The sequence below is a fragment of the Python bivittatus genome, unplaced genomic scaffold (assembly GCF_059951505.1).
Source record: "Python bivittatus isolate LINGU-HERP-01145 unplaced genomic scaffold, Pbiv_v1 ctg000660_np1212, whole genome shotgun sequence".
Taxonomy (NCBI): domain Eukaryota; kingdom Metazoa; phylum Chordata; class Lepidosauria; order Squamata; family Pythonidae; genus Python; species Python bivittatus.
In genome coordinates this window covers 2,439,407-2,465,631 of record NW_028277092.1, presented here as the reverse complement: position 1 = coordinate 2,465,631, position 26,225 = coordinate 2,439,407, and the positions used below count along the sequence as shown (strand labels likewise).

The following is a 26,225-nucleotide window of genomic DNA, read 5'->3' as shown; positions in this document are numbered from 1 at the left end:
CTGTAGACACAGTGGTCGGCCAAGGAAACTTAATGCAGCAGATGGAAGAGACATCATGCTTGCTTCCCTTTGACATCGGAGGATGTCCAGCAGTGCCATCAGCACAAAACTGGTGGAAACCGGAGGGCGGAGCTGGCGTCGCGGCGATACGGCGGGCGATCCTGGGCTCCCAGGATGGCAGCCGATATCTCCTCCCCCGGACGGTCCCGATGGACCTAAGCCGTCCCGTAGAGATGGCGATCGCAAAGGGCACGTCCCGCGGATCTCAGGGACGCCGCAAGTCCCAGATTGATCCGGGGAGAAGCTCTTGAAGCCGGCGGAGGAGAGCCAGCCAAAATGGCTGCAAAAGCCGGGACAGCTCCAAAGGAAGAAGGAAGAGAGGGGTGTCAACTGGGTGAGATGGACTCTTACTATTTAACTATTCTTAGAGAACACCTTAAGTAACTTAAAGAGATTTTTAAAAGTGAAGAAAAGTGGATTAAGCGGCGAGATCGAGCCTTATAAAAAAAGGGGGGAAATTTTTTTTTTCTTTTCAACTTTCCCTTTTTAGTGGAATTGGCAAGATGTTCTTCTCTTAAAAAAATATATTCTTAACTGGATTGGCTTTTTCTTTTTAATACTCAATAACTCTTTATCTTAAGCCTTTTTTCTAAGATTTCTTTATTGTTATAAGAAATTTATACTTTTTGATTTTGAAATGGGGAAAGTGGAGTTAAGAGAAAGTAAATGAAAGAAAGTTGCACTGCCATCTAGAGGCTTGATATAGTGTTTTTTATTTTTTTTCTCTCATTGTGACGCATGCTCAAGGACCCTGTGCTTTCTAAAAAGATAGTGGGATGTGCATGTTTATACAGGTGCCATCCGTAACTATAAACAAGAAAGTGGAGTTGAAAGCGATTTTGAAAATATCAAGATGGAAAGTTTGAGCTAGTCACAAGAGCCCTGATTAGTGGCAGTAGCTCTTCTTTCTGCTAGAAGCTCTGCTTTGCTCTCTATTCCCCCCCCCCAGTTGGATTTTTAAAGAGACCTAGCCTTTCCCCTCCTCTTTTTTTTTTTTTTTCCTTTTGCTTTTTTTCTCTTTCTTTTGGCAAGAACAAAGATAAAGAATCCTTTGACTCAATGAAGGTTTATACAAGATAATAAACTATACGAGAAACACAATGCAGAAAAAGATCTTTAAACTATTGAGGATGACTATTAAAAACTGGAAGAAGAGCTGCAGAAATTCCCGCAAAAAAAAAAAAAGAAAAAAGATACTAAAGCTAAAATGGACTTAATTAAACATAAAACGGGATCAATGGAAAAGGAAGAAATAGTACAAGAAATCAGAAACATTAAACAGAATTATTGTGAGGCTTATAAATTGAGAATTAAAAGGGTTAATCAACTGATAAATGAAGAGGGACAGACCTGTTCTTGGCACTGAGGGTGAGAAAAAGATTATACAAGATTATAATGGAAAATCGTACTAAGAGAATGCACAAAAGAAGAAGTAAAACAATATTGAAAGAAACTACTTCAGATGTTTAAAGAAAAACGAGGGGAATACAACAATGATGGAACTGACAGAAGCTTCAAAAAGCAGAATGTTTGAAAGGACATTTATTATTGCTTTCTCTTATCCAATAATATAGAAAAAGGAATAAATAGCTAGATATTTTGGGATATTGAATGAAAAGGGTGAACTCAAAATTATGCAAGCGCTGGAATAAAGTATAAATCTGAGATATATAGTTAAAAATTGTATTTGATTCTAAATGTTTTAAGAGATTAGACATTTACATATGGTTGAATATAGTAACATATAGATTTTAAACTAGAGATATTTTTGTTGAAATATGTAGTGAAGAATCTGGTTAGAACTGTAACCCGGTTAGAACTGTAACTGATATTGTAACTGATACTGGTTAGAACTGTAACTTTTAAGAATTGGAAAAATTAAAAATTACTTATGCAGGAGGAAGTTATTGGAAATTATGAAATGTGCAGAGATGAGTTAAACTGAGATTTGAAATTAGAATAAGAAGATAAGTGACTTGTTTTTATTAATGATTGGATGAGAAAATATAGTAATGTAATGGATTAGGAAACTTTATAATAGAAATTTGATATTAATTATTATATATATACACATATAATCGATAGATGAAAATGTATTACTAATCCTATTGAAAGTTAAAATTTCTTGTAATAAATGATTCTATAGATTAGCTATGAATGATTAATAATTGTTAACTGATAAGTATACAAGTATATTTTGAATAGATGATATGAGAATTTAAGATTATGAAAGGGGCACCAACGAGTTGGTAACTGGTTGACACACGCTATAAAATGGAAGATGCTCTTTTTTTTATGCCTTTTTATGGTTTTGTTTGTCCATGTATGTTTTGTGTTTGTTGTAAAAATAAAAAAATATTTAAAAAAAAAAAAAACTGGTGGAAACCAGTGGGACCCAGGTATACCCATCTACTGTCTGGAGAAATCTGGCCAGAAGTGGTCTTCATGGAAGAATTGTGGTCAAAAAGCCATACCTCCGATGTGGAAACAAGGCTAAGCGACTCAACTATGCACAAAAACAGCAACTGGGGTGCAGAAAAATGGCAGCAGGTGCTCTGAACTGATGAGTCAAAATTGGAAATATTTGGCTGTAGCAGGAGGCAGTTTGTTCACCCAAGGGCTAGAGAGCAGTACAATAATAAGTGTCTGCAGGCAACAGTGAAGCATGGTGGAGGTTCCTTGCAAGTTTGGAGCTGCATTTCTGCAAATGGAGTTGGAGATTTGGTCAGGATCAGTGATGTCCTCAATGCTGAGAAATATGGGCAGATACTTGGATACATCATGCCACACCATCAGGGAGATGTGTGATTGGCCCCAAATTTATTCTGCAGCAGGACAACGATCCCAAACATACAGCCAATGTCATTAAGAACTGTCTTCAGTGTGCGGAAGAACAAGGAGTCCTGGAAGTAATGGCTTGGCCCCCACAGAGCCCTGATCTCAACATCATCGAGTCTGTCTGGGATTACATGAAGAGACAGAAGGATCTGAGGCAGCCTACATCCACAGATCTGTGGTTAGTTCTCCAAGATGTTCAGAACAGCCTACCTGCCTTCAAAAAGTGTACCTAGAAGAATTGATGCTGTTTTGAAGGCAAAGGGTGGTCACACCAAATTTTGATTTGGATTTCTCTTCTGTTCGCTCACTTTGCATTTTGTAAATTGATAAACATAAACAATTACAACATATATTTTTGAAAGCATTCTTACTTTACAGCATTTTTTCATACCTGCCTAAAACTTTTGCACAGTACTCTGTGTGTGTGTTTGAGTTTCTAGGGTCTTTTCCTCCCGCCTCCCCCTAGGCCAGGTCCAGGAAAGATAAAGGCAACTGGAGTCATTACTGCAATTTTCTTACATAAAGATGGAAGGTCACCACTTCCATGCTTGTAATTTATTATTCCTATTTTAAGTCAGAGGACAACTGGAGATGACAGAAGATGAACTTCTAAGTGAAAGATTTGACTGGGGACAGCAGTTGAGTTTGACTGCTGGTTGAAACAAAAGGTTTACAAATGGTTGACTAATGGTGGAAATCTTGGTGAAATAATTCTGAAAACCATATTCTGACGGCATGATGGTGTGGTGCAGTCTCTGAATTGGCAAATCCAATTTTGAGAAGCTGCCGTGCTGCAAAACATTTACAAATGCAGTAGAGCTTGCAGCTAAAGCTCTGTTGGATGGAAGCACGAGACTGTCTTATGTGCAAAACCCAGCCTTCTGCACAGGGCTCCCAAGCTCTGAAATCAAAGCCAGTCCCCAGAAGTGGTGCCACCAGGGTTATTTTGCCAGGAGCACATCTCCAGCTGATCCTGAGAGCAGCTGTTTCTTACCAAGAAGTACAACCTGGTCAAACTGGCTCCAGACAAGATAACAAACGGTGATGAAAGTAAGAACTTACCCACTTGTTCCTGAGTGACAGTCACTGTTGGGAGGGAAGAAATTTTCTCCTTCTCAGCTGGGGGAGGCCCTGTATTTTCCAGGTGTCCCATAAGCTGCAAGAGAGGTGAGAGGAGGAGGTGGTGGTTACACAAGAGAAGAGGCCGTAAGGCTGAGTTGCTTACTGCTGCAAACTATGTGGGAAGAACTCCAAAAGAAGAGAGTTGTTTAAGTGCCCCTCCCAGCCAAGCCACATGGGAATCAGACACTCACACAAACTTAAAAAACATGCATGCTCCTTCGGAAGGCAGAGGTTTCCAAAGCTTTGGGCCTCAACAGTCTGTAGGATTCTAATGCCGCAACACATTGCTCAGAGTCCTGGGAGGGCCTACGTAGCTCTTCCAGGCCATTAATCAGATGGAGACTCTCAGCTTTGTTCTGTTTGAACTAACATCCTCTTGCCATCATTCAATCAAAACTATATTTCAGGGGAATTTGACTGTTAGCAATCTTTTTAGGACTTGATCCCATAAATTGGAACAATATATGCTTGTGGCTAGCACAGATTGCATTAAATGTTAAATCAGAATTCGTTTTGGTGAGTTGAACAAACCAGGGTGGCTTGGTCGACACATAATACTTAGGCCTAATAGATGGGTTTGTATATCATACTAAAGCAGAAATAAACATCACTGTGTGTTAGCATTATGAGTTTCAGTATCTGTATTCACACAGCATACTTATCCAGCTCATGAACTAGTCCATAACATACACAGCTTTGTTAGTTTCAACCTCAATTAGGTGTGTTTTGTCTCTGTGTGTGTGCGTGTGTGTGCGTGTATGTGCACACCTGTGGCTTAGCATGCTGTATGAATCCAGTCTGTTTGGCTGATCTGGGGCTCCATTTATCGTGTGTGTCTAGCCGAGGTCAGTATCCTTCCAGTGCTGAGATGCGCAATGACGCAGGCTCCCTCATTTCTCCTAAGCACTTTGCATGCTGTCTCTCATCCTGTTGCCCAGCAGGGCAGATGGGCTGGCTGAGGAGATGTGACCCCACTTGGCATACAGCAAACAAAGGGAAGGAGGCACAGCAATGTCCCACAGAGATGTCACTGCCAGGAGGAAAAGGGCAGCCCTGCCCGGGGTCTGTTGGCCGGTGCCGTTACCTGGGTCAAGACAGCATCGAGGCCACTCTGGTCCCACGCGTAGTCCCCAAAGCTAGAGTGCAGCCTCCCCTGCATGCCTCCCCTGGAGGGAGGGAAAGAGAAGGGAGCTCAAGGGGGGGCCGGAGGGAGCAGCTGCTTTCCTTCCCTCAGCTTTCAAGCCACATGGTGGACAAGCACTTCAAGCCCTCCTGGCTGCCCCACTGCTGCCTCAAGCTGCAATTTTCTGGAACATTGGGAGAAGAGGCTCAAGCTCACAGGGGAAGGGTTGTGTTGTCAGCCCTGGCCCAAGTCCCAGGCTGCATCACCATAAGTTCAAACTGGGGTGTGGGCAGAAGAGAAACGATGGAGGTTGGCCAGTTGGAGCTAGACCTGGAGCAGGACGAAGAGGAACGCCCTGCCTGCCATTCCAGCAACGTCCCCTCAAGAAGCTTCCAGCCTGCCCTCCCTCCCCCCCTCCCCCCAGGGTTTGGCCTGAAAAGCAGCTTGAGAAGGTTCTCAACCAGTCCCAGAACAGCCCCATTTCACACACTCAGCCCATGCTTGAATCCAAGCACCAGGGACACAACATGATCGCCAAGAGGGGATGCCACTCACCAGGAGAAAGATGGGGGTGGTGATCCAGGAACTGCTGAATTTGCAAAGAATCCAGCAAAGATCTGCTGTATTATTCTGCTCCAGGGAGGGGATTTGTTGGGTGGGAAGAACAGAGAAAGGTCACAGGTAAGAAAGGAGCAGCCACATTCACAGAACTTGCCACCTGGCCCAAGAATAAGCACATCTGCTGATACCAAGACCAACCATATTTTTCTGGCAGCAGAATACAGTTCATCTTATGTAATGCATGAAGCATTATCCCCATTTGGCAAATAGTATATCGATGGATATAGGATGCAAAATGCTGACCTGGCTGTCAGAGCCCAGAGAGGATCACTGTGAAAAATACTGGCTTTTGGGCTATGCTTGTTTTACCTTCACTCCATGAAATAACAACCATTCTTTGTAAAAGCAAACAGATTTGTACTCTTCAAGTCCTTCTGCATACAGATCTTGCTTTTGAGAGCTTGCCCCTCGGATTCTTACCCTTCAATGGCAGGCGACCGATCTGGCCGGGTGCTGAGGCGGGGCCGATACCTCCGGGCCATGGGCAGTCGGGGGGGTCGGCTTGGTCCCCAAAGGTCTGCATGGGCTTGGTGGCCCCTCTCGTTGTCTCTGCCATTGTGGTCCAGAGAGCTGCTCAGGAATGGAAAGACCATCGAACGATCCAGCTGGTCCCAGAACTGAAGAAGAGAAATGGAAAGCTTTAAAAAGGAGTCAGAATTCTGTACACTCAATTGCTTAGAGGCATATCAAAAATTCACACCAAGGAAAAAGCAGGATTTACTTTCCAGAAAACATGCAAACTCCACAAAATCACTCCTCCATTATCTCCATTCCTGGCTAGCCGCTCACTGATACCCATGGCATCATCCATCGCCTTCTCAGCTGTCTGCCCCACTCAGCAGACCAGACCAGGAAATCAACTCCAGAGGGAGGCTAAAGCTGCTGTTATTCAGATGGGCTATAATAACAGAATCTTGCAAGCCTGACTCTGCTGGATCTCCTCCTCCTCCTTATAGTTCAGTGAATCAGGGAGGTGTCAGCCTGAGTTGCTTCCAAACATGATCTTTTTTCTCAACCCTTAAAAAATGTTTCAGCCCCCTTGGCCTAGGTAGCGGTTCTTGGATATTCCCATCAAGGTCATCTTCTTTACTCCCTCCTTTCACAAATGTACGGACTAGGAACTTACTTAAATTTGAGGTACTCAGGGTTTTATAAGTTAATTAAGAAAAAATACACAGAGATTCAAGGAATTCACACAGCCATTTTTTTAATTACCAAAAATTCCCCCCAGTTTACTGTTGTTGAAGCACAGTCCCATCTAAATTGGCAAATGACTGGACTCCAGGCTTTTGAACACCCCCCCGCCCCATAAAGAACCTTTGGTTAACAGCTTGCTGGGGGATCAGGCCACCAGCAGGCCACCCAAGCTGGCGTGGCATATTGAGGTCTGCACTGCAAAAGAGGGTGGGGCCGAGGCCTATTTTGGGAGGGGGGTTTCAGGAGCCTGCAACATTCCAGGCATTCTTTCTGCCACCCCCAACTGCCTTCTCTGCTGCCCTCAATGGGCAGCCTGGCCATGGAGATTCCTTAGGCACTGGCAGAACAGGGTCTCCACACTAACACACTCAGCAGTCTTCAGTCTGTTGCAGGAGAGGCTGTAGTTTCCCTGCAGCTGTCAGCTGGACGTGAGTCTATGAAATCCTTCCTTTCTTCCCACTCTCTCCCCAAATAACCCTTCTTTAACCCTTGCACTGACAGAAGAACAGTAACTGGAAAAGTCTCCACCTGCCAAAGGGGGCTAGAGTGACTTCTACACATATCTGGAATCACTGGCAAAATTATAAATCAAAACCATTTCCAGTTTAGGTAAACATCTGGAGCAGTTGATAGTTTCAGGGTCAGTGATCCCAGCCTGTGTCAGGACTGGCCTGAGAAGGAGAAAACCTTGCAACAGCATGTCTCCTATCATGCCAGGTTTCCTGGTGCAGGGATTTGAACTGTCTTCTGGGTTAGGCAGCTTGTTCTGGCCTGTGAACCAGTCCAGAGCCCAGCACGGGGCCATCTTTGAAAAGAAGGCCTCGAGCAGAGTGGTAGAAAAGCTAAATGTCAGGCTGGGTTTAGGTACTCCTGTCCCATGTATGGGGCCTGGAAAATCTATTACCAGGAGGTTGGGTGGACATTCAGCTGGCAACCCCAAAGGCAATATGCTGCTCCAGAAAAGAGAAATACATCCCAAAATTCAGAGTTGAGCAATAACTTTATTTTCACTCATTAGAATGCCAGAAAAATACATCCAAGTTTCCAAGTTCTCTTCATCAGCAACATAAGAGTTAGTAAGAATTCATCTCACAGATCTCCAGAGCCACATGAGTAAGATCCCAGAGTAGAAGTGCAGAAATGAACTCAAGAACCACCAACGGTCATCTCCGAACAGTGCCAGAAGATTGGAGAAGAATAAACTTTGTCCCCCTATTCAAAAAGGGGAAGCAGGAGGAGCCAAGAAACCACAGACTGGATAGTGTAATGTCTGTACTGGGCAAAGAATAGGTTATCAAGCAGCACGTTTGCAAATGTCTGAAAACAAAGGCTGCCATTACATCTTTGTCACAAACAAGCCATGTCGGACCAACCTCAGTGAGACCAACTTCAGTGAGACCAAGGAAAGGTGGCACTTTAGACACAGCAGCTGAGCCAACCCTTTCCCAGCTGGCTAGCAAATCTGGCACGTGGAGGGGGCCAGAAGGCTGCATCCAGCTTACCTGGCATTACTGACTCCCTCTTGGCCAAGGAGCTTCCTGACCAAGACTTTCAGGATCCCAACTCTAAAACCAGAGGGACAGAAGAGCTCCATGAGCAGAAGGAAGCTGCAGTTCTGGAGCCCTTCCGAAGCCAAACAGCGCGGCTGGCTGCAATGGCTCAACCAGAGTCAGCCTTCCCCAAGATGGGCTGGGATGGCCAAGACTGCTCACTATTTCTAACTTATATGACATCAGAAACATGTCTGAGCCAGTTGAGTCCAAATTAAGGATGAGCTCAGAGAAAGAAGCTGGCCTGAGGTCAACTGTGACGCTTGACATGCTGAGCCCAAATGCTAAATTCAGAATGAACAGATGGGGTGTGGGGGGGGGGGGAGAACTAAGCTTTATTTTTAAAAGAACTGCCTATAGATCCAAACATCTGAAATGCACTGAGACAGAATTCCCAAAGGGATTGAGACATTGTAGTCTGAAATAATTATTTCAGTACATGTTTATTCCACGGTTTTTCTGGGTGCTAGAGGTGATATAGATTTATTTATTTATATTCATTTATATGGACACCCATCTCACCAATGCGATTCTGGGCGGCTAACAAGAATTAAAATGCAACATATATGTATTTTTGTAAAAATATAAAAAGCACTGTTCCCAGCTGACTAGCACAAAGTGGCTCCTAAACAGACCATTCACCAATAGCTTGGCCTTGATAACTTTCCTGGCCGCCATACCTGTGAAAACAGCCAGATTGTCAAGCCCTTCCAAAAGTGAGCCGAGTCAGCAGAGGGTGTTCCAGAGGGTAGGTGCAGCTAGGAAAATGCCCTCTTCCTGAGTCCTGCTAGATGACAAGCCCGAATAGATGGGACCTGGAGCAGGCCCTCCTGCCTGCCCTAATGGGACTGGTAGAAACAACGGGAGTAAAGCAGTCCCTCAAATATTTTGGCCCTATGCAACATGGGGCTTTATAGGTAATAATCAGCACCCTGAATTGCATTTGGAAGCAAACTGGGGGCCAGTGCAGTTCACAGAGCAAAGGTGTAACATGGGCAAAGCGAGACACCCCCACAATTGCCCATGCTGCTGCATTCTGGACCAACTGAAGCTTTCAGATATTGTCCAAGGGCAGCACCTTATAGAGTGCATTACAGTAATTCACTCAGGAGGTGACCAAAGCATGAGGGACCAAGCACAGTGCCTTTTGATCCAGGAAATAGCACAATTGGGGTACCACAAAAAGCCGTGCAAAGGCCTTCTTGGCCACAGCTGCCATCTGCTCTTCAAATGTGAGTCCAGGAGGTCACCCAAATTGTGCACCAATGGGGAAGAGCAACCCCATTTGGAACTAAGGATGGAAAATCACTAGATCCAGGAGATCCTAACACTCAAAGCCACTCCAACTGCAGGGTTGAGCTGAAGCCTGTTCATCCCATCCAAAGCCCAGAAGCTCCAGGCACTGAGACAGAACCTGCCCAGCATGACATGGCCCTCCAGGGGCGGAGATGTACAGCTGAGTATCCTCAGCATATTGATGGTACCTCACTCCATGTGGTCAAATGACCTCACTCAGCAGTTTCATGTAGATGTTAAGCAGGAGTGGGGAGACGGTCAAACCCTAAGGCACCCCACATAAGAGGGGCCATGGGGCAGACTTCTCCCTCCCCCATCAACACTGACTGGAATTGACCCCAGAAGAAGGAGGAGAACCAGCATAACACTGTGCCTCAACTCCTAACCCCCAGAGCCAGTCCAGAAGGATACCTGGTTAGGGTATCAAAAGCTGCTAAGAGATCAAGGAGAGCAAAGATGGGCACACTACTCTCACTGCACTCTTTCCAGAGGTCTCCCTCATTTTTCTCAACAAGCCTAGGAGGTAGGCTGGGCTGAGAGAGAGATTGGTCACTCAGGCTGCCAGCAATCCCAGCTCAGTCTTAACTATTCCTTAGTTTTTTTTCCTCCTCCTCTTTTTCTTCATTTTAAAAATCCAAGTTTCTAGCCATCTATAGTTCATGCTCAAGACTCTTTTTCCCTTGCTTGAACCGCTTTCTAAGCAGTACTTGAGAATGATGCTGGGCAACTGCACAGCCTCTGAGCCATGGCCACTTTTGCTGGGGTCCGTGGCTGACTTAGAGCCCAAAGGGAGATGTGCCTTGGAGGGCCATCCTTGGCCCCACTGGTGTTAACACTGTAAGACCCCTAGCGTGATATTCCACAACTCACGTAACCCAGCTACCTCTGATACAATTAGTGGGCGGCCAAAGTGCATGAATGCTCAGCTGCCAGGAGCCTTAGAGATCAGTCAGAGGGGATTGTAAAATACATTTAAACAACAGAGATTCAAAATGCGTAATTCAAGAGGACACACTGTGTTCAAGAGGAGACTGAAGGAGGATTTGCAGAGCCAGAGCCAGAGCCAGAGCCAGAACCAGAGCCAGAGCCAGAGCCAGAGCCAGAGCCAGAGCCAGAGCCGCGCTTCCCACCACTCCTCCGCAGCCTCTCAAATGCAATATCAACAGCTACGGCCGCACGAGCAATTCTGAAGTGCAGCAGGAGAAAAATCAAGGGCTAATTATCACATTCAAACCAAAGCCGCTCGGTTAGTTCAGGCCACTAATTAACATGCCAGCTGCATCTGCACAACGTTCTAAACCCCGGTGAACAGACCCAGCTTACTGAGTTAACCCCACTGCCTGGGTTCTCACAACACAGGAAACATCAGCTGGCTCGCGCACCCCACAAAGCCACAAACTAGCCAGCCACCCTTGTGCCTCACGGGCTCTGCACGCCCAGCCTCCAAAGACGGGGACAGCCCAGCCTGGAGACAGGCAGCCTCCGTCCATGCAAGGCCTCACTGAGGTGGCCAGGGTCGCTGTTCCAGGTCGCCGTGGAGACGAGGGGAGGCCAGGAGAGCAGGCTTACCTCCTGTCGAGGCACACGTCACACCTGGCCGGCTTGGTCTTCCTGCCAGTCTTGGCCACAAGCAGGTGGGAGGCCCAGCAACGCCCTGGGGAAGAGGCGGTGGGAGGAGGACTGGCAGCTGAAATGGTCGGGAAAGCTCTGAATAGCTTCCCTTTTCCAGCATCTGCCCCTCCTTCGAGACGGAGGCCTGTCTCACACGACAGAAACTGCATCTTGGTATAACCAGTCACCCGTCTAAATATAAAGGGACTTGGATCCAATGCCATAATTGGTCTGGCTTGCAACATATTTGCAAACACCAAGGAGTCAGCCTCGCTGCTTGAAGATGCTGTCAATGTACTTGGTTTTTACTAAAAATTCCCAGTATTTTTATTTCTTCCACATATACAGTGGTGCTTAAAAGTTTGTGAACCCTTTCGAACTTTCAATATTTCTGCATAGATATGTCTTAAAACATGATCTGTTCTTCACACAAGTCCTAAAACTAGATAAAGAGAACCCAGTTAAACAAGTGAGTCAAAAACATTATACTTGTTCATTTATTCACTGAGGAAAATGATCCAAAGCTTTATCTAGTTTTAAGCCCCACTGATTTGTAAGCACCAAGAGGTTTACACAAGACTCCTCTAACAGCCGATGGCTTGTTTCCATCCCACCCCTTCCCCCAGCTAGGGGTCTCCCCCCCCCCCGCAGTCAGGAAGGAAGCCGCACCCCACAGCAGGCCTTCCTCCGACACAGAGTGTCCAGCGCAGTTCAGTAGTGGGAACGGACACAGCAGTTGAAAGCTGAAAATAAAAGAGTAGGAAAACTCACCTCTGCAAATGAGGTGGAAGGACTTTCATCTGTCCCGCTGCCGCTGCCTTCTAAAAAACTAAGGAGAAAAAACAGGTTAAGGGAGAATGCCAGGGCTTCTAAAAATATAGCCACTAAAGCATTTCTCCACTAGTGGCTTAGGATCCCTCAGGATAAGGAAAAAGGAGGAGGCCTGGAATTCAGAAGGCAGAAGAAGTGAAGTGAAGTGAAGTGAAGTGAAGTGAAGTGAAGTGAAGTGAAGTGAAGTGAAAGAAAGACTACAGAACTCCTTGGCTTCAGCAAAAGAAGGTAGTAGCTTTTAATTTCCAAACGCAAGTATTTTTCTCCAAAGCAGCTTGAGCTGTCAATGCAGCATCACTGCAAAGGAGGTTCATTTGTAATTTGGTTTGGGGAATAAGCTATGCCATTTCTGAGCCAAGCAAAAACTAGCTCTTATATCCAAACTCAATCACACTATTTTAGAGGTACACAGATTGTTTTGTACCAAAGAGGTGCACCAGAGATTGTACACCTGAAAGGGCACCTTCTGCTAGGGCAAAAAAAGAAGCTGAATTTAGTTAAATGTAATGGCACCTGACTTAACCTCCACTTCTACTCCATCTGCAGGAAACGCCATTGTCTTCCTGGTCCCCATCTTGCCAGGCAGCAACCTAACACAGAGTCTCTCCCCCCACCCAAAGGAAGCTTTCCCAGCAGATCCATATGGGGTGAGAAGAACCCAAGGACCTCCATCTGTGTCTTTCTCTTTAAGGGAGACCCCAATGGGATGTTTTCTCCTCCACCGTCCAGTATCAAAACACTCAGCAGCTCTAAAGCAGCAGAAGCACCAAGCAGAGCCTAGAAAGTGCCTTTTTCAGGGCTCAATTTGCCATGGGGGAGCAGGGGGCCACAAGCAGGTCTTCCTCCTGGGCAGGATAATTGTCTAAAGCTTTCTGAACAATCTCTCTTTTTTTTAAAGGGGACACCTGACAGAAACCTTTCTCAAGAATTCTTTTCCCTTCTTTTGTTTTTCTCTGAATACATTTTTATTCAGGGGGAAAAGACTGATAGTCCATTTGGGGACCCCATCCGTTGCATTGTTTTCACAGCCTTGGGAGCTCTTGCATTGTATGCTGTATATGGCAAGGGGTGTGAAACACAACTTCTGGATCTCAAAGCATCCTGTTCTGAGGAGGTCACAGCACTTCATTTTGAGATTGGGCCAACTCTTGGAAGCTGGAATGGACATTTCAATCCCAAAACATTTAGTTCTCTGGTGCTTCTATTTATTTAAACTATATTCCAGCGTGTTCTTTCACAAAGCAACATTACAAAAGATTTGGAGCTCCAAATCAAGACAAAGCTTGATTAGATCCAGAGAAAGTAGTCTTTATTAGTCATTCAAAATCACGTCTTAACAACATTCCAATTTTTCAGATGAACAAAATGAACCTAAAAGTCATTGTACCAAGATCATGTGCAGAGTCCAAGCTGCTGGTTAAGGTCTGGCATCCTGGCTCTTAGTCACATTGTTCTCAACAATGGGTGGATTATGTAATGCACTAAGCCATGGCTTGTTGAATAAGCCACAGTAACTAGACTCACACATAACATTAAGCCATAAACCATGGCTTATAAATCAGAATAGCTAGAAGTGCAAATTATAACATGGCAAGGTTGTTTTTGGTTTAGCATGAGCCTGACTAATGAAGTCTGTTTGTATCTTCCTCTACGAAGGCATACCTCCCCTGACACAGGAAACAACCAAAGAAGGGCAGGTAACTCCACGAGGTTCCCTAAAACATGGGATGGTCCTTGGAAGCGAAATGCTGAGCTCAGATCAACCTTAGTCCAAGCCAGCTGCTGCGTGGGAGGGGGAGACGAGTAAGGCAGCACAGCGTATCCCGAGGGCTGCGCCAGTGTTTCCAAATGCCACAGGAAAAGCAGAGGGTTCGCTTTTGCCCCCTGCCTGTCCAGGAAGCAACTCTGACTCGGACCTTCTCAAGGATGGTTTCCAAATGTGCCTCAAGGCATTTACGTCCATCGGGTGCAGTGTCTCTCAAGACAAGGGAGAGCCCCGTATCTGGCTGGCACAGTTTTCCCTCTCTGAGCCCCACATTCCCCTCCTTCAGAACAGCAATCTACAGAAATCAGGCCCCTGGGCGCCTGTGACCCAACCCTAGCTCTACGGAGTTAGCCTAGAGGACTGGATTCAAGAGATGTGCACTTTATCTTTGAATTTTTGAAAAGGCTATTTTGTCTACTAATCAAAAAATAAGTCAACATGTTTTTTATGGCACAGATTTTATCACCTCTTGTGATAAAATAAAAGAATCACTTTTATTCTGATTTAGAAATCAGAAGTGTTTGACATTAATATGTAAGATATAAAGACAGCTCTGCCTTTTCTGCCTATTTTTTGTTTTCAGTTGGAGTTTTTTTTGTTAACTTGGGTAGCTGTACTTTTACAGTTTTTCATGTTTCTCTTCTAGTTTTTTGTTTTTTTTTGTATTTTATATTCTTTTCTATTTCTTTCTGCAAAACATCTTAAGATAAATAACTATTTTAATGGGGGGGGAATCTTGGAAGAAGGCAATAGCACATCACCTCCATCTTGTTGCTATGAAAGCTAAACTGATGTATCCATAAAGTCAACAGGAGCTGAGACTGACTCGATAGAGACTTCCCATCTCTTATGCATAACTTTCTTCCAACATCACAAGCAAAGACACACAGTCACTCATGCCCTGATCACCTCTCAGTTGGATTACTGCAATGCGCTCTACATGGGGCTACCCTTGAAGAGTATCCGGAAGCTGCAGCTGGTGCAAAATGCAGTGGCATGGACAGTTCTGAATGCCCCTGGGGGGCCCATATAACACCTGTTACACAAGCTGCATTGGGTGCTGGTTTGCTTCCGCGTCTAATTCAAGGTGTTGGTTATTACCTTTAAAGCCCTTCATGGCACAGGACCAGGTTATCTGAGGAGCCTCTTGTCCCTGTTATATCAGCCTGCCCCACTCGGTCGGGCAGAAGGGGCATGTTGCGGACCCCACCAGTGAAGGAATTTCGACTGGTGGGATCTAGGAAGAGGTCCTTTTCTGCCGTGGCCCCCACTCTGTGGAACAACTTACCACCCGAGGTGCAGTGTGCCCCCACTCTCATGGCCTTGAGGAAAAGTGTGAAATCTTGGCTATGCCAGATGGCCTGGCGGCCTGATGGGGGCTTGCACCATCGGAATTGGTTCGTGGGGTATTTGCTTCTACCCCCGTCATCTTGAATGTTTTAGTCTTTTTATGTATATAGTCTTTTTATATAGTTTGATTTTTTAACTAAATTAATGTGGATATTTATATTTTTAACTGTTTTTGAGGTCTATTTTTACTTGTGAGCCGCCCAGAGTCCCTCTTTGGGGGTGGTGGGCGGCATATAAATAAATAAATAAATAAATAAATAAATAAAGTATTACAGTAAGCTGAATAAAGAACTTTTTATATAGGTTTTGTTCGTAAGAACAGTGTTTTACTTTAGATGAAAAAATAGTTGAACAGAAAGATTAAGGATATTCCCTTGAAAGTTTTCTCTCCCATGTTGAGGAAATAAATTTGGGACCTAAAGTTTCCAGATGTTAAAGTTGGGCAATTGAATTTATAGCTACAAAATGTTTTTTTTAATTTATGTGTATCAATTCTGCAAAGGAAAGATTCTAGATTGCACATCCAGAGAAATTGCCTCTGTTCTCAGAGGACCAAAGCCTTGAGATTATTGGCCCACTTGCTAGCCAGCTGCTCTCTCTCACCACTTTCTATCTCATCCAAGGCCATGTGAATCCACAATTTTTGTGGGGAAACCAAACTCCTACAGAAGGCGGTAGCCCCTGGAAAGGTGCAGCTGTGCCCCCCAGAGGCGTAGTGCACAGAATGGAACAGGGTTCTAAAGAGTAGAAGAGGATTATACAAAGAGACATCACTCTGCTGCTTTTCAGGAAATGAAAGATACCTGGAGTCATCTGTCACTTCTTCAATAAAGCCAGACTCACATCGGGGACATGTATATTCCTGCCAAGAAAGAAAGAAAAAATGGGGGCCATAAGATTTAAGCGAATAATAACCACGGGGGGGGGGGGGGGAAGCTGCAGGTACTAGATCCAGCTTCCTCATTCCAATGCTTCACATATGTGCTGAATTACAATTCCTGTAAAATGCTGACATCGCATCTAATATACCTGGAGGATACCACATTGGGGAAGGCTGACCATCCAGCCAAAAGCCAGCAAGAACCAGGTGACAATCTGTCATTCAACTTGCTCTCTTGAAGGGAAAGCTTCTGTGCCAATCATCTCACTTTCCCACATAATTTTTAAAAAATCTGCCTAAAAACAAGGGTTTGGGAAGGCAGATTTGGAGAGAACAAGGTAAGGAAAAATACAATTGATGTACTACTGCAAATTGCATCTCCCCATTTTCTCTTGGAGCTGTCCTTATAGCTCTGAGACTTGAGAGAGGGCTGCCCTTGGAGCAAAGCAAAACTCAAATGCTTTAAGGAACATGCATGTGCTACACAGCCACTTCCTCAATTATCTGTAGTGTTCACCATCCCAAGCAAAAAAGGCACCCAAGAAGAGCAGGAATTGTGTAGCTGAGTAGACCTGCTTTTCCAACACATAAACCATCCACCAAAATGACGTAGTTGAATATTATCCATTTTCAGTGCTTTAATTTTCCCTTAACCTAGGAATGTACTATTGAGTTGTACGACACGTGATGTCAAAATGATCTGAAATCAAGCTTAGGCTATAATATACAAATAGACCAGTGAGGAAATATGTGGTTGAAAGGATTTAAATTTACATTATGTTCTAGCCATAAAGAGAATTTTTATAAAATGATGTATCATTGGTATCTGTCATGAGAGAAATTGTCTAGTACTATAAAGGTACTTTGAATCTTTGCTGGAAATGCGAACAACATGAAAAAACATTTTATCAGGTTGGGTGGACGTGTAAAAAAGCCAAATAATTTTGGATACAAATACATGCATTAATTCAGAAGATTTTAAAGGTGAACTGAACCAGAGACTTTTCTTTTGGGAATAATGGACAAGCAATTGGAAAAAAGTCATGGAACTTTGTTTTTATATACAACTGCAGTGAGACTATTATATGCTCAAAAGTGGAAAGGTCTGACACTATCTAAAATGGAGGATTGGTTGGTGAAGATGATGGAACTTGCGGAGATGGCTAAATTAACCTCTTTGATCAGGGAAAAAACAATATCTACAATGATGGTTGACTGGAAACCTCTTATAGACTATTTGCATGAAATGGAAAAAAATAGACTTATGATTTGTGGTTTTGATGATTAGAAAAAAATGGATAATAGGAAAAAGTGTGATTTTTTTGTAATCAGAGTAAGAGATAATTTTGCCATTGTACTTATATTTGCTGCAAAGAAATCAGAAGCTTTTTTCTTTTTCTTTTTACTTTTTTTCTGCACTTTTGCTTTTTTTCTCCCTTTCTTCTTTGCTGTTTCTTTGCTGTTTATTAGTGTGTGTTACTTTTTATGTGCTTTGTAAAACTTTTAATAAAACATTTATTAAAAAAATGAAATCAATCTTAGATTTTATTTGAATGTTTTATGGCATAGAAAGCAGGTCAAGAAAGGCAGGATATAAATTGAATAAATAAATAAAATTCTCAAATTTGGTTAACTGAAAAAAATCCCTGCTATTTATATGGCACAATAATTCCACACAGGTCTTTCAATGAACAGTTATTAAAAAGGCAAGGAAACGAGAGCAAACAACAGGAACCAGGCCACTGCTGTGGAATTCCTTCCTCACTCGGGCAGGAAGGAAGAAAGTGATTTTGGCCTCCGCTGGTTTACAAGCCTGCTTGAATCGGCAACTTCCACAGCCTGGGGAGTCAAAACCCAATTCCCACCCAGAACTCAGAGAAGTAATTGATTCTGAGGGGGAGAAAAACGCTGGGTCGGCTCTGTTGGGCTAGGCCTTGCCTGCACATCTGGAAACCAGTGTGTCAAACCCCGCTGCATTGTTCTCATTGCTGGGAGAGCACACCACTCAGCCGCCCTCGCAAGACTGCTGCCGGCACAGCATTCCTCTTCAGCTGCTGCCCTCACGCAGCATGGCTGTTGGGGCTGCAGCGGGGAAGGGGGAGGCAGGAGCGAGGGAAGTGAAGGGGAGATCTGAGGGGGGAGTGTGAACAGTCTCGGTCTTTTCAGGCCTTTTCTGTTCTTGAGAATTGGCGGAGCTGTGCTAGCGGGCAGCCAAAAAGCAGAAATCACCATGGAGGGTTAGACCCCTGCAGCTGGAAAGTTTTGCAATGGGTCAGTTGGAGCCCTGCCAGTCGCTGACGTGCTTGCAAATCAGAACGTTCCCACCAGAGCCTGGATGGCATTTCCTGAGGGAAGAGGTGCTTTCCTGTGGGATCACTTTGACCTGGCTTTGGCCTGCCTCAATAGCAAGCTGGCACCAAGAGGAATCTCCCTCGAAGCGCAATATGCAGGAGGGGAAGGCGGCGATGTGGGTGAGGCCTAGTTACAGCAGGTTTGCTGCACCAATGGCAGGCTTTACAAAATATTGTCAAATATGTATTTTATGGTTTGGTGTCTTACAAGAAGCCAGCTCTTATTTTAGCAAGTTGCTTGAACCAGGTCATCAGATTAAACCATCTTACCTGCTTGGGCCCCGTGGGTGACCTGTCCTCTACTATCTCAGAAAGTGGGACACAGAATAATTCCCTTGTATTACAGGCAAGCAGATTCCAGTTAAATATTTTAAAAAACTGCCCAACGGTGAGAATTATAAGGATCGATGGTATCTTTCCAAACAGACTTGACAGTCATCTGCTGGCATGCTTTAATTTGGATTCTTGCATTGAGCAGGACTGCACTGGTTGAGTAGCCTTCCATGGTTCAATGCCATTCCGAAAGGATGCTTTTATAAAAAAACAGGTTTGTTTCTAACAAGGATGAAAGAAAGATTTTTGTAGAGTACAGAAGCTCTAATTTCAAACTTAATGATCACCAATCATTGTTTACATACTATCCACCTTACCGTTGCAATCTTAAAGATTGGAAAGGTAACTTTAAGAAAAAGAATCAACACAGAGCATTTCAATTTAGGTTTCAAACATTGCATGATGTGGATATGAAACAGAGGCACGACTTAACAACTAAACAACAACAAAACCTCAACAAAAAGCCACCAATGATATCAGGGAAGTCCGTATTGCCACTACGGAAAGCTAAAGAACAGGAGGGGTAATCTTTGACAAACAAAAGGTAAGCTACAAACCCAGCAAGAATAATTGCTGAAACCAAGAGCAGAAAATAGAGCATAAATAAGAAAGAGTCTGCACTTCTAAGTGGGGAAGAAGGAAGAAAGAGAAAAAACACAAACACAAGCCCACAAAAAATCCTAGAAAGCTAAAGATCAACCCAGGTGATATCCTGCTGAGGTGGAGCCATAGTTCTGCCTCGCTGGCTGTGAATTCTGTAGCTCCGACACATTTGGCAGGCACCAGGTTGAGGGAAGGCAGATCTGTCACCCAACATGTGCCGTCCTATCTATTCACAGAGCCAATTCTTCATTTGCAGATAGGAATCTTTCAGTGCCAAAACTTGCAGCAGCAACAGCAATGAGACCTCATGTAGACATGGTTTAAAAGAGAAGTATGTGAGCGATGTCCCTCAATTGAGCACGGAGCCAGGAAGCAGTATAAACAGCCATTACCATTTTGCCAACATCATTTCAACAAACATAAATGACTCCCAGAAAATTAAGAAGGTTGAGAATCTCCTAGGGTTACAGAGATAGCATTTCCCAGATACCAAATGGCCAAATAGCTTGCTTTTTGGTTTTGGCTTTCAAGCCTACTAGTCTGGCATTAATTTTTCAGGACAGAAGCTAGCACGAGTATTTGAAATCGGGCATTCCAGCAATCAGTTTAGGGAGTAGGATTAAGTGGTTGGGGACCCAGCCCTTTAAAAACATAACTCCTTTCAGGCGTTTGCTTGCTTTTTTGGAAGTCCCAGTAGCCAATGATTTTCTAAGCTTGGTCAGTACTTTTGTATGCATTTAGCAACAGATTTGGATGTGAGCCTCCAAGGTAGGCTCTAAAATGACAGCTGAGATGGGAGGAGGGTAGAGGAAAGAGACATCATAGTTCCCAAGAACAGCCAATTCTGGAAGTAACTGGCAAGTTCCCAAAAGCCAGTCATGCTTGGGAGGCAAGAAAAGATGCTACAGTTTCCAAGAACCCAACAGCAAGTGGGTTGGCATCAAAGTTTCCCTGATATTTCTATCACCCTGGCACAGTTCTCATTCTGCAGGCAGTGCAACTGGTATTGAACAACCAGCCAGCAAGCATTCACACTCCCCACGGGAGAAAACAGGATTTTGCCAGGAGCAAAATAAAAGCAAAAGAAGGTGCCTGGCAGGAAGTGCATTTTTTATCCCTTCACTCCCTCTTGCTTACAGTCTTTCCACAAACTGATCAGAATCTGGCATCTTGTTCTACAATGCAAACTGTCTGATAAACTTTTTATCAGTTTCCAGGAATGGGACTGCACACTTCATGACCTGCCAAGCCATTCAGAATGTGCCAGATTCCCATCCCGCTTTTGCACAAAATACAAGAGATCAACCTCACCTCCATAACTAATAGGCTGTAAGAAATGGGTTAAACACACACACACAGAGGTGCCACCCCTTGCTTCCACTCTGCTCCCAAGATCAAGGCTTAAGGGCAGCAATTCCCTCTCTCTGGGTGTTGCAACCAGAGACCCTTTTCATTCCAGGCTGCAAATGTCAAGCTGAAAGGTAAGCAGGTTCGTACTGGGCACAAACAGGCTGCATCCTGAAGATGGCACAACCCAAGTACTTGCTCTTTTCTTTGGATGGAGCGAAGTATCTGATTTCTTCACAACCTTGTTGCTGAATGAAATCAGTTTCTGGATGCACACAGTACATCGAACCATACACCAACCAAAACTGAATCATAAGCTAAGCAAAGAGGCTGGGTGTACATACCATGTTAAGCCACCAAACAAACAAACCAAGGTTAACAAGTTTGCATGTTGTGCAAATGCAGTTGCCAGGTTTTTCACTGACATGGTTAAGGAAATGCAGGTCCCTTGTATGTAGGGAGACCTTCGCTGTAGTTTACAGAAGAGCATGTCTTGAACTCTGAGGGAAGGTTAGATCAAATCTAGTGACTTCTAATCCTTAAGAAGAAAAGTGTCCAGGAAGGATGAGAAACTCTATGAATTGATGAAGGCACCATCAAAACAAAAAGGAAAAATGAGAAAAAGGTAAAGAGGCCACCATGGATGTGTGTAGAGCTCTCTAAAGTGCTGAAGAGAAAAAAGGATGTGTATATAGGAAATGGAAGGAAGAGAGTATTACATGGTTGTCTTCAGAAATCACAGGAATTGTCAAAAAAGCCTCACCTTGAGAGATACCAGAAACAACAAAAAGGGGGTTGGGGATAAAAAAAAAAAAAAGGAAATCAAAGAAGGTGTGGGTCCACTGCAAGGTGAAAATGGTGAGGTGGGAATGGGCAGAACTTCTTAACTCCAATTTTGCATCAGGCATCTCTCAAAAGGGAAACTGAGCCCTAGCTGATCACTGTTATGTCTCTTGGAGAAGGGAACTGCACCTAAAGATAGACAAGGAAAGGGAAATACAGTACTAAGCTACGTTAAATCAATCCTTGTCTTTGAGGCCAGATGAATTACATCCAATAGTACTGAAGGAATTAACAGAGATGATTGCAGAAGCATTCTTGGTAATCTTTGAAAACTCCTGGAGGACAGGTGAGGTCCCAGGACTGGAGGTGAGCAAATAAGTCATATCAGATTAACCTTATCTCCTTTTTTGATAGTTACTAGCTTAGTAGATCATAGTGAGCCCAGATCAGCAAACCTTTAACAGAATGTCTTATTGCAATCTCTTTCATAAAATGGCAAAATATAGGTTTCACAACACTACTGTTAGATGGACTCACAGTTGGCTGAATGGCCACACCTATAGAGTGTCCAGTAATGGGTTCAGCTTGAAGGGAGGCACTGAGTGGAATGCCAGAGGGTGCTGTTCTAGGCCCTGTGCTGTTCAACATTTTCATCAGTGACTTGGATGAGGGAGTTGAGGGTACACTTATAAAGTCTGCAGATGACACAAAACTGGGAGAAATGGTTGCTAATACTTTAAACAAAAGAGAGAAGATTCAAACAGATCTAGGCTGGGGCAGAAATGAACAGAATGGAATTTAACAGGGAGAAATGTAAAGCTCTGCATCTAAGTAGGAAAAACATAAAGCACAAGTCTAGGAAGAAGGAGACTTTGGCTTGGTAATAGTACCTGTGAAAGGGATCAGAGTGTCTTTGTCAACCACAAATTAAACACAAGACAGAAGTGTGATGCAGCTGCTAAAAAGAGGGTGAACCTATAAGGAGCTTCAAGCTAGATATCATAAGGAACTTCCTGACTGTACAAGCTGCCACATGACACTGGAGGTCTTCAGAGGCTGAATGGGCATCTGTCAGCAATACTGTAGTGGATCCTGCACGGAACTAGATGACCTCCACAGTGACTTCCAGTTCTGTGATTCTGTGACAGTAAATGCTTCCAGCCCTGAATTAAAAATAGCTGTAGAGTGAGTTTTCCTTACATTCTGTTATATCTTGAGAAGAATTACAGAGATGAACTGCACAAAATCCTCTTCACTAGAGGTAGTCCCACATGAAGCCAAAGGCAAGCAAGGAAGCAAAAGAATGTAGAAAATGCTTGAAATGTTCCACTTGCCAAAGCCATTTTTAAACATGCTGCATTGGAAACTGTTGAGGCCTCGTTATCAGGCCCGGATTTTTCTACCACTCCAATTAAATAGCAAGAAATGTGATATTTAGTATACAGTGGGGCAAAAAAGTATTTAGTCAGCCACCAATTGTGCAAGTTCTCCCACTTAAAAAGATGAGAGAGGCCTGTAATTTTCATCATAGGTATACCTCAACTATGAGAGACAAAATGAGAAAAAAAATCCAGAAAATCACATTGTCTGATTTTTAAAGAATTTATTTGTAAATCATGGTGGAAAATAAGTATTTGGTCACCTACAAACAAGCAAGATGTCTGGCTCTCACAGACCTGTAACTACTTCTTAAAGAGGGTCCTCTGTCCTCCACTCGTTACCTGTAGTAATGGCACCTGTTTGACCTTGTTATCAGTATAAAAGACACCTGTCCACAACCTCAAACAGTCACACTCCAAACTCCACTATGGCTAAGACCAAAGGGCTGTCGGAGGACACCAGAAACAAAATTGTAGACCTGCACCAGGCTGGGAAGACTGAATCTGTAATAGGCAAGCAGCTTGGTGTGAAGAAATCAACTGTGGGAGCAATAATTAGAACATGGAAGACATACAAGACCACTGATAATCTCCCTCGATCTGGGGCTCCACGCAAGATCTCACCCTGTGGGGTCAAAATGATCACAAGAATGGTGAGCAAAAATCCCAGAACCACATGGGGGGGGACCTAGTGAATGACCTGCAGAGAGCTGGGACCAAAGTAACAAAGGCTACCTTCAGTAACACACTACGCCGCCAGGAACTCAAATCCTGCAGTGCCAGACGTGTCCCCCTGCTTAAGCCAGTACATGTCCGGGCCTGTCTGAAGTTTGCTAGAGAGCATTTGGATGATCCAGAAGAGGATTGGGAGAATGTCATATGGTCAGATGAAACCAAAGTAGAACGTTTTGGTCTAAACTCGTCGTGTTTGGAGGAGAGAGAATGCTGAGTTGCATCCAAAGAACACCATACCTACTGTGAAGCATGGGGGTGGAAACATCATGCTTTGGGGCTGTTTTTCTGCAAAGGGACCAGGACGACTGATCCGTGTAAAGGAAAGAATGAATGGGGCCATGTATCGTGAGATTTTGAGTGAACACCTCCTTCCATCAGCAAGGGCATTGAAGATGAAACGTGGCTGGGTCTTTCAGCATGACAATGATCCCAAACACACCGCCCGGGCAACGAAGGAGTGGCTTCGTAAGAAGCATTTCAAGGTCCTGGAGCGGCCTAGCCAGTCTCCAGATCTCAACCCCATGGAAAACCTTTGGAGGGAGTTGAAAGTCCGTGTTGCCCAGCGACAGCCCCAAAACATCACTGCTCTAGAGGAGATCTGCATGGAGGAATGGGCCAAAATACCAGCAACAGTGTGTGAGAACCTTGTGAAGACTTACAGAAAACGTTTGACCTCTGTCATTGCCAACAAAGGATATATAACAAAGTATTGAGATGAACTTTTGATATTGACCAAATACTTATTTTCCACCATGATTTGCAAATAAATTCTTTAAAAATCAGACAATGTGATTTTCTGGATTTTTCCCCCCATTTTGTCTCTCATAGTTGAGGTATACCTATGATGAAAATTACAGGCCTCTCTCATCTTTTTAAGTGGGAGAACTTGCACAATTGGTGGCTGACTAAATACTTTTTTGCCCCACTGTATGTTTTACACTGGCTTGACACCTGTTGCTGTTGGAAAGGAGAAGACAGAGTGAATTTCTTAAATGATAGAACCACATTTTTAGGAACCTGTGCAAGCAGAAATCTGGGGTTTCTCAGATAACTTAGATAAAATTTCTTTTGGAGGAAGAAGCAATTCTGCTTTTGCCTGTCTTCTCTTACTCTTATCTTTGGAAAACCAACTGATCTTATAATAAGTTTTAATATTCTTCTTCTCCCCAAACAAAATGGGAAGAGAATACTTAGGACAACCAGAATCCACCTGTCTTTCTCCTCCAGTGGGGACAAAAGGTCAAAAGGAGCCTGGTAGCACTTTTCCAACTAACTCCTTTCATCAGATGCACAGAGCAGTTTGATTGATGATTTATTATTATTTATTTAATTAAATGTATTGGACCTCCAGCTCCAGTGGACTCTGGGTGGTGTACAAAACAAAATGGGGGTGAGGTCAGTGAAGGGGAAAAAGGAGAAGACAGGCTGGTTATGCAGATGCAGGTTAAATGTGAGACAGATTACAAGCAGTTGATCAATTAACCATTTTAATGTGTTAAAAACCCATTTGTTTGTTGTGATTGTTGAGACCTTCTGAAATTGCCTGAAGCCTTTGGATGTCTGTGAGTTCAGCAATTTCTTGCTCAATGATGCTGTTAAAGTCCCACTTTTTGGAAATTCCATACGAGGCTCAGGCTGAATATTCTGTGTAAACACAGGTCACATTCAATGTTTCCAGGCCAGCTATGATCAAAGCTCCATTTGCTTTGGGCTGATAGTCAAGATTCCCGGCCCCCGAAGGAAGGGGCCCAGCGATCACAAAACCGGGGCTTCAGAAACAAGGACTCCCCCAGCCTCGACACCGCTCTGCGCGCTGGTGGTGCGTCCGGAGGCCTCGGACGGCAGGCCCGCCTCGCCCGCTTGGGAACGTCTGGGGGGGCACCCGGCTGGGGGAGGCGTGTCACACGCTACCCGGCCGGGGGCGCAGCAGGGCTCCCTTTCGAGCGGGCTCCACCGGCTTTTACGGGATTTCGCCGCTGGATGCCCTGGAAGCCCTGGGAAGCAAATCCAAGAGGTCCTGGATGCCCCTCATCCTCCCCGACACGCGGGACCGCGGAACCCAGGCCTGCCCTCCCCGACAAGCCCAGCGGTCCGGTCCGGTCCGGTCCGTCCTCCCCTCCCCTCCCCGCCGCCCCCAGGCCTTTCCCTTAACAGGCGGGGGGCGCGGAGCCCCCCCCTCGATCCTTACCGGGAGCTTGGGGCTGACCTCCCCTTTGCAACTGTGGCAAAAGAAGCGGTGTTGGGAGACGGCGGCCGCCGCGGCTGCCGAAGAGGCCTCCGCCATCCTCCGCTCCGCCCCGCCGGTCCTCCCCGGGCTGGAAACCGAAACAGCACCGCTCGGCCGATGCCGGCCACAGACTGCGCCTACTCGAGGCCTAGAGCGGCAAGCAGCGAGCCGGGTGAACTCTCTAGCCGCGCCACTTCCGCGCCACTCGCTTGACTCCGCCCCC

At 44.6% G+C, this 26,225-nt stretch overlaps 1 protein-coding gene across 1 annotated transcript in view; it reads right to left on the bottom strand.

Annotated features, from left to right (window-relative positions):
* Positions 1–26,210, bottom strand: part of RNF115 (ring finger protein 115) — a 30,185-nt gene extending 3,975 nt beyond the window's left edge. Inside the window, exons 1-7 of the mRNA XM_088151166.1 lie at positions 25,964–26,210; positions 16,168–16,226; positions 12,190–12,247; positions 6,185–6,381; positions 5,699–5,773; positions 5,105–5,186; positions 3,961–4,054 (exon numbers count right to left, since the gene is read on the bottom strand). Coding sequence (XP_088007292.1) covers positions 3,961–4,054; positions 5,105–5,186; positions 5,699–5,773; positions 6,185–6,381; positions 12,190–12,247; positions 16,168–16,226; positions 25,964–26,059 — 661 coding nt within the window. The 5' untranslated portion in view covers positions 26,060–26,210. The remainder of the gene's footprint in view (positions 1–3,960; positions 4,055–5,104; positions 5,187–5,698; positions 5,774–6,184; positions 6,382–12,189; positions 12,248–16,167; positions 16,227–25,963) is intronic.
* Positions 26,211–26,225: the final 15 nt, after the last annotated feature.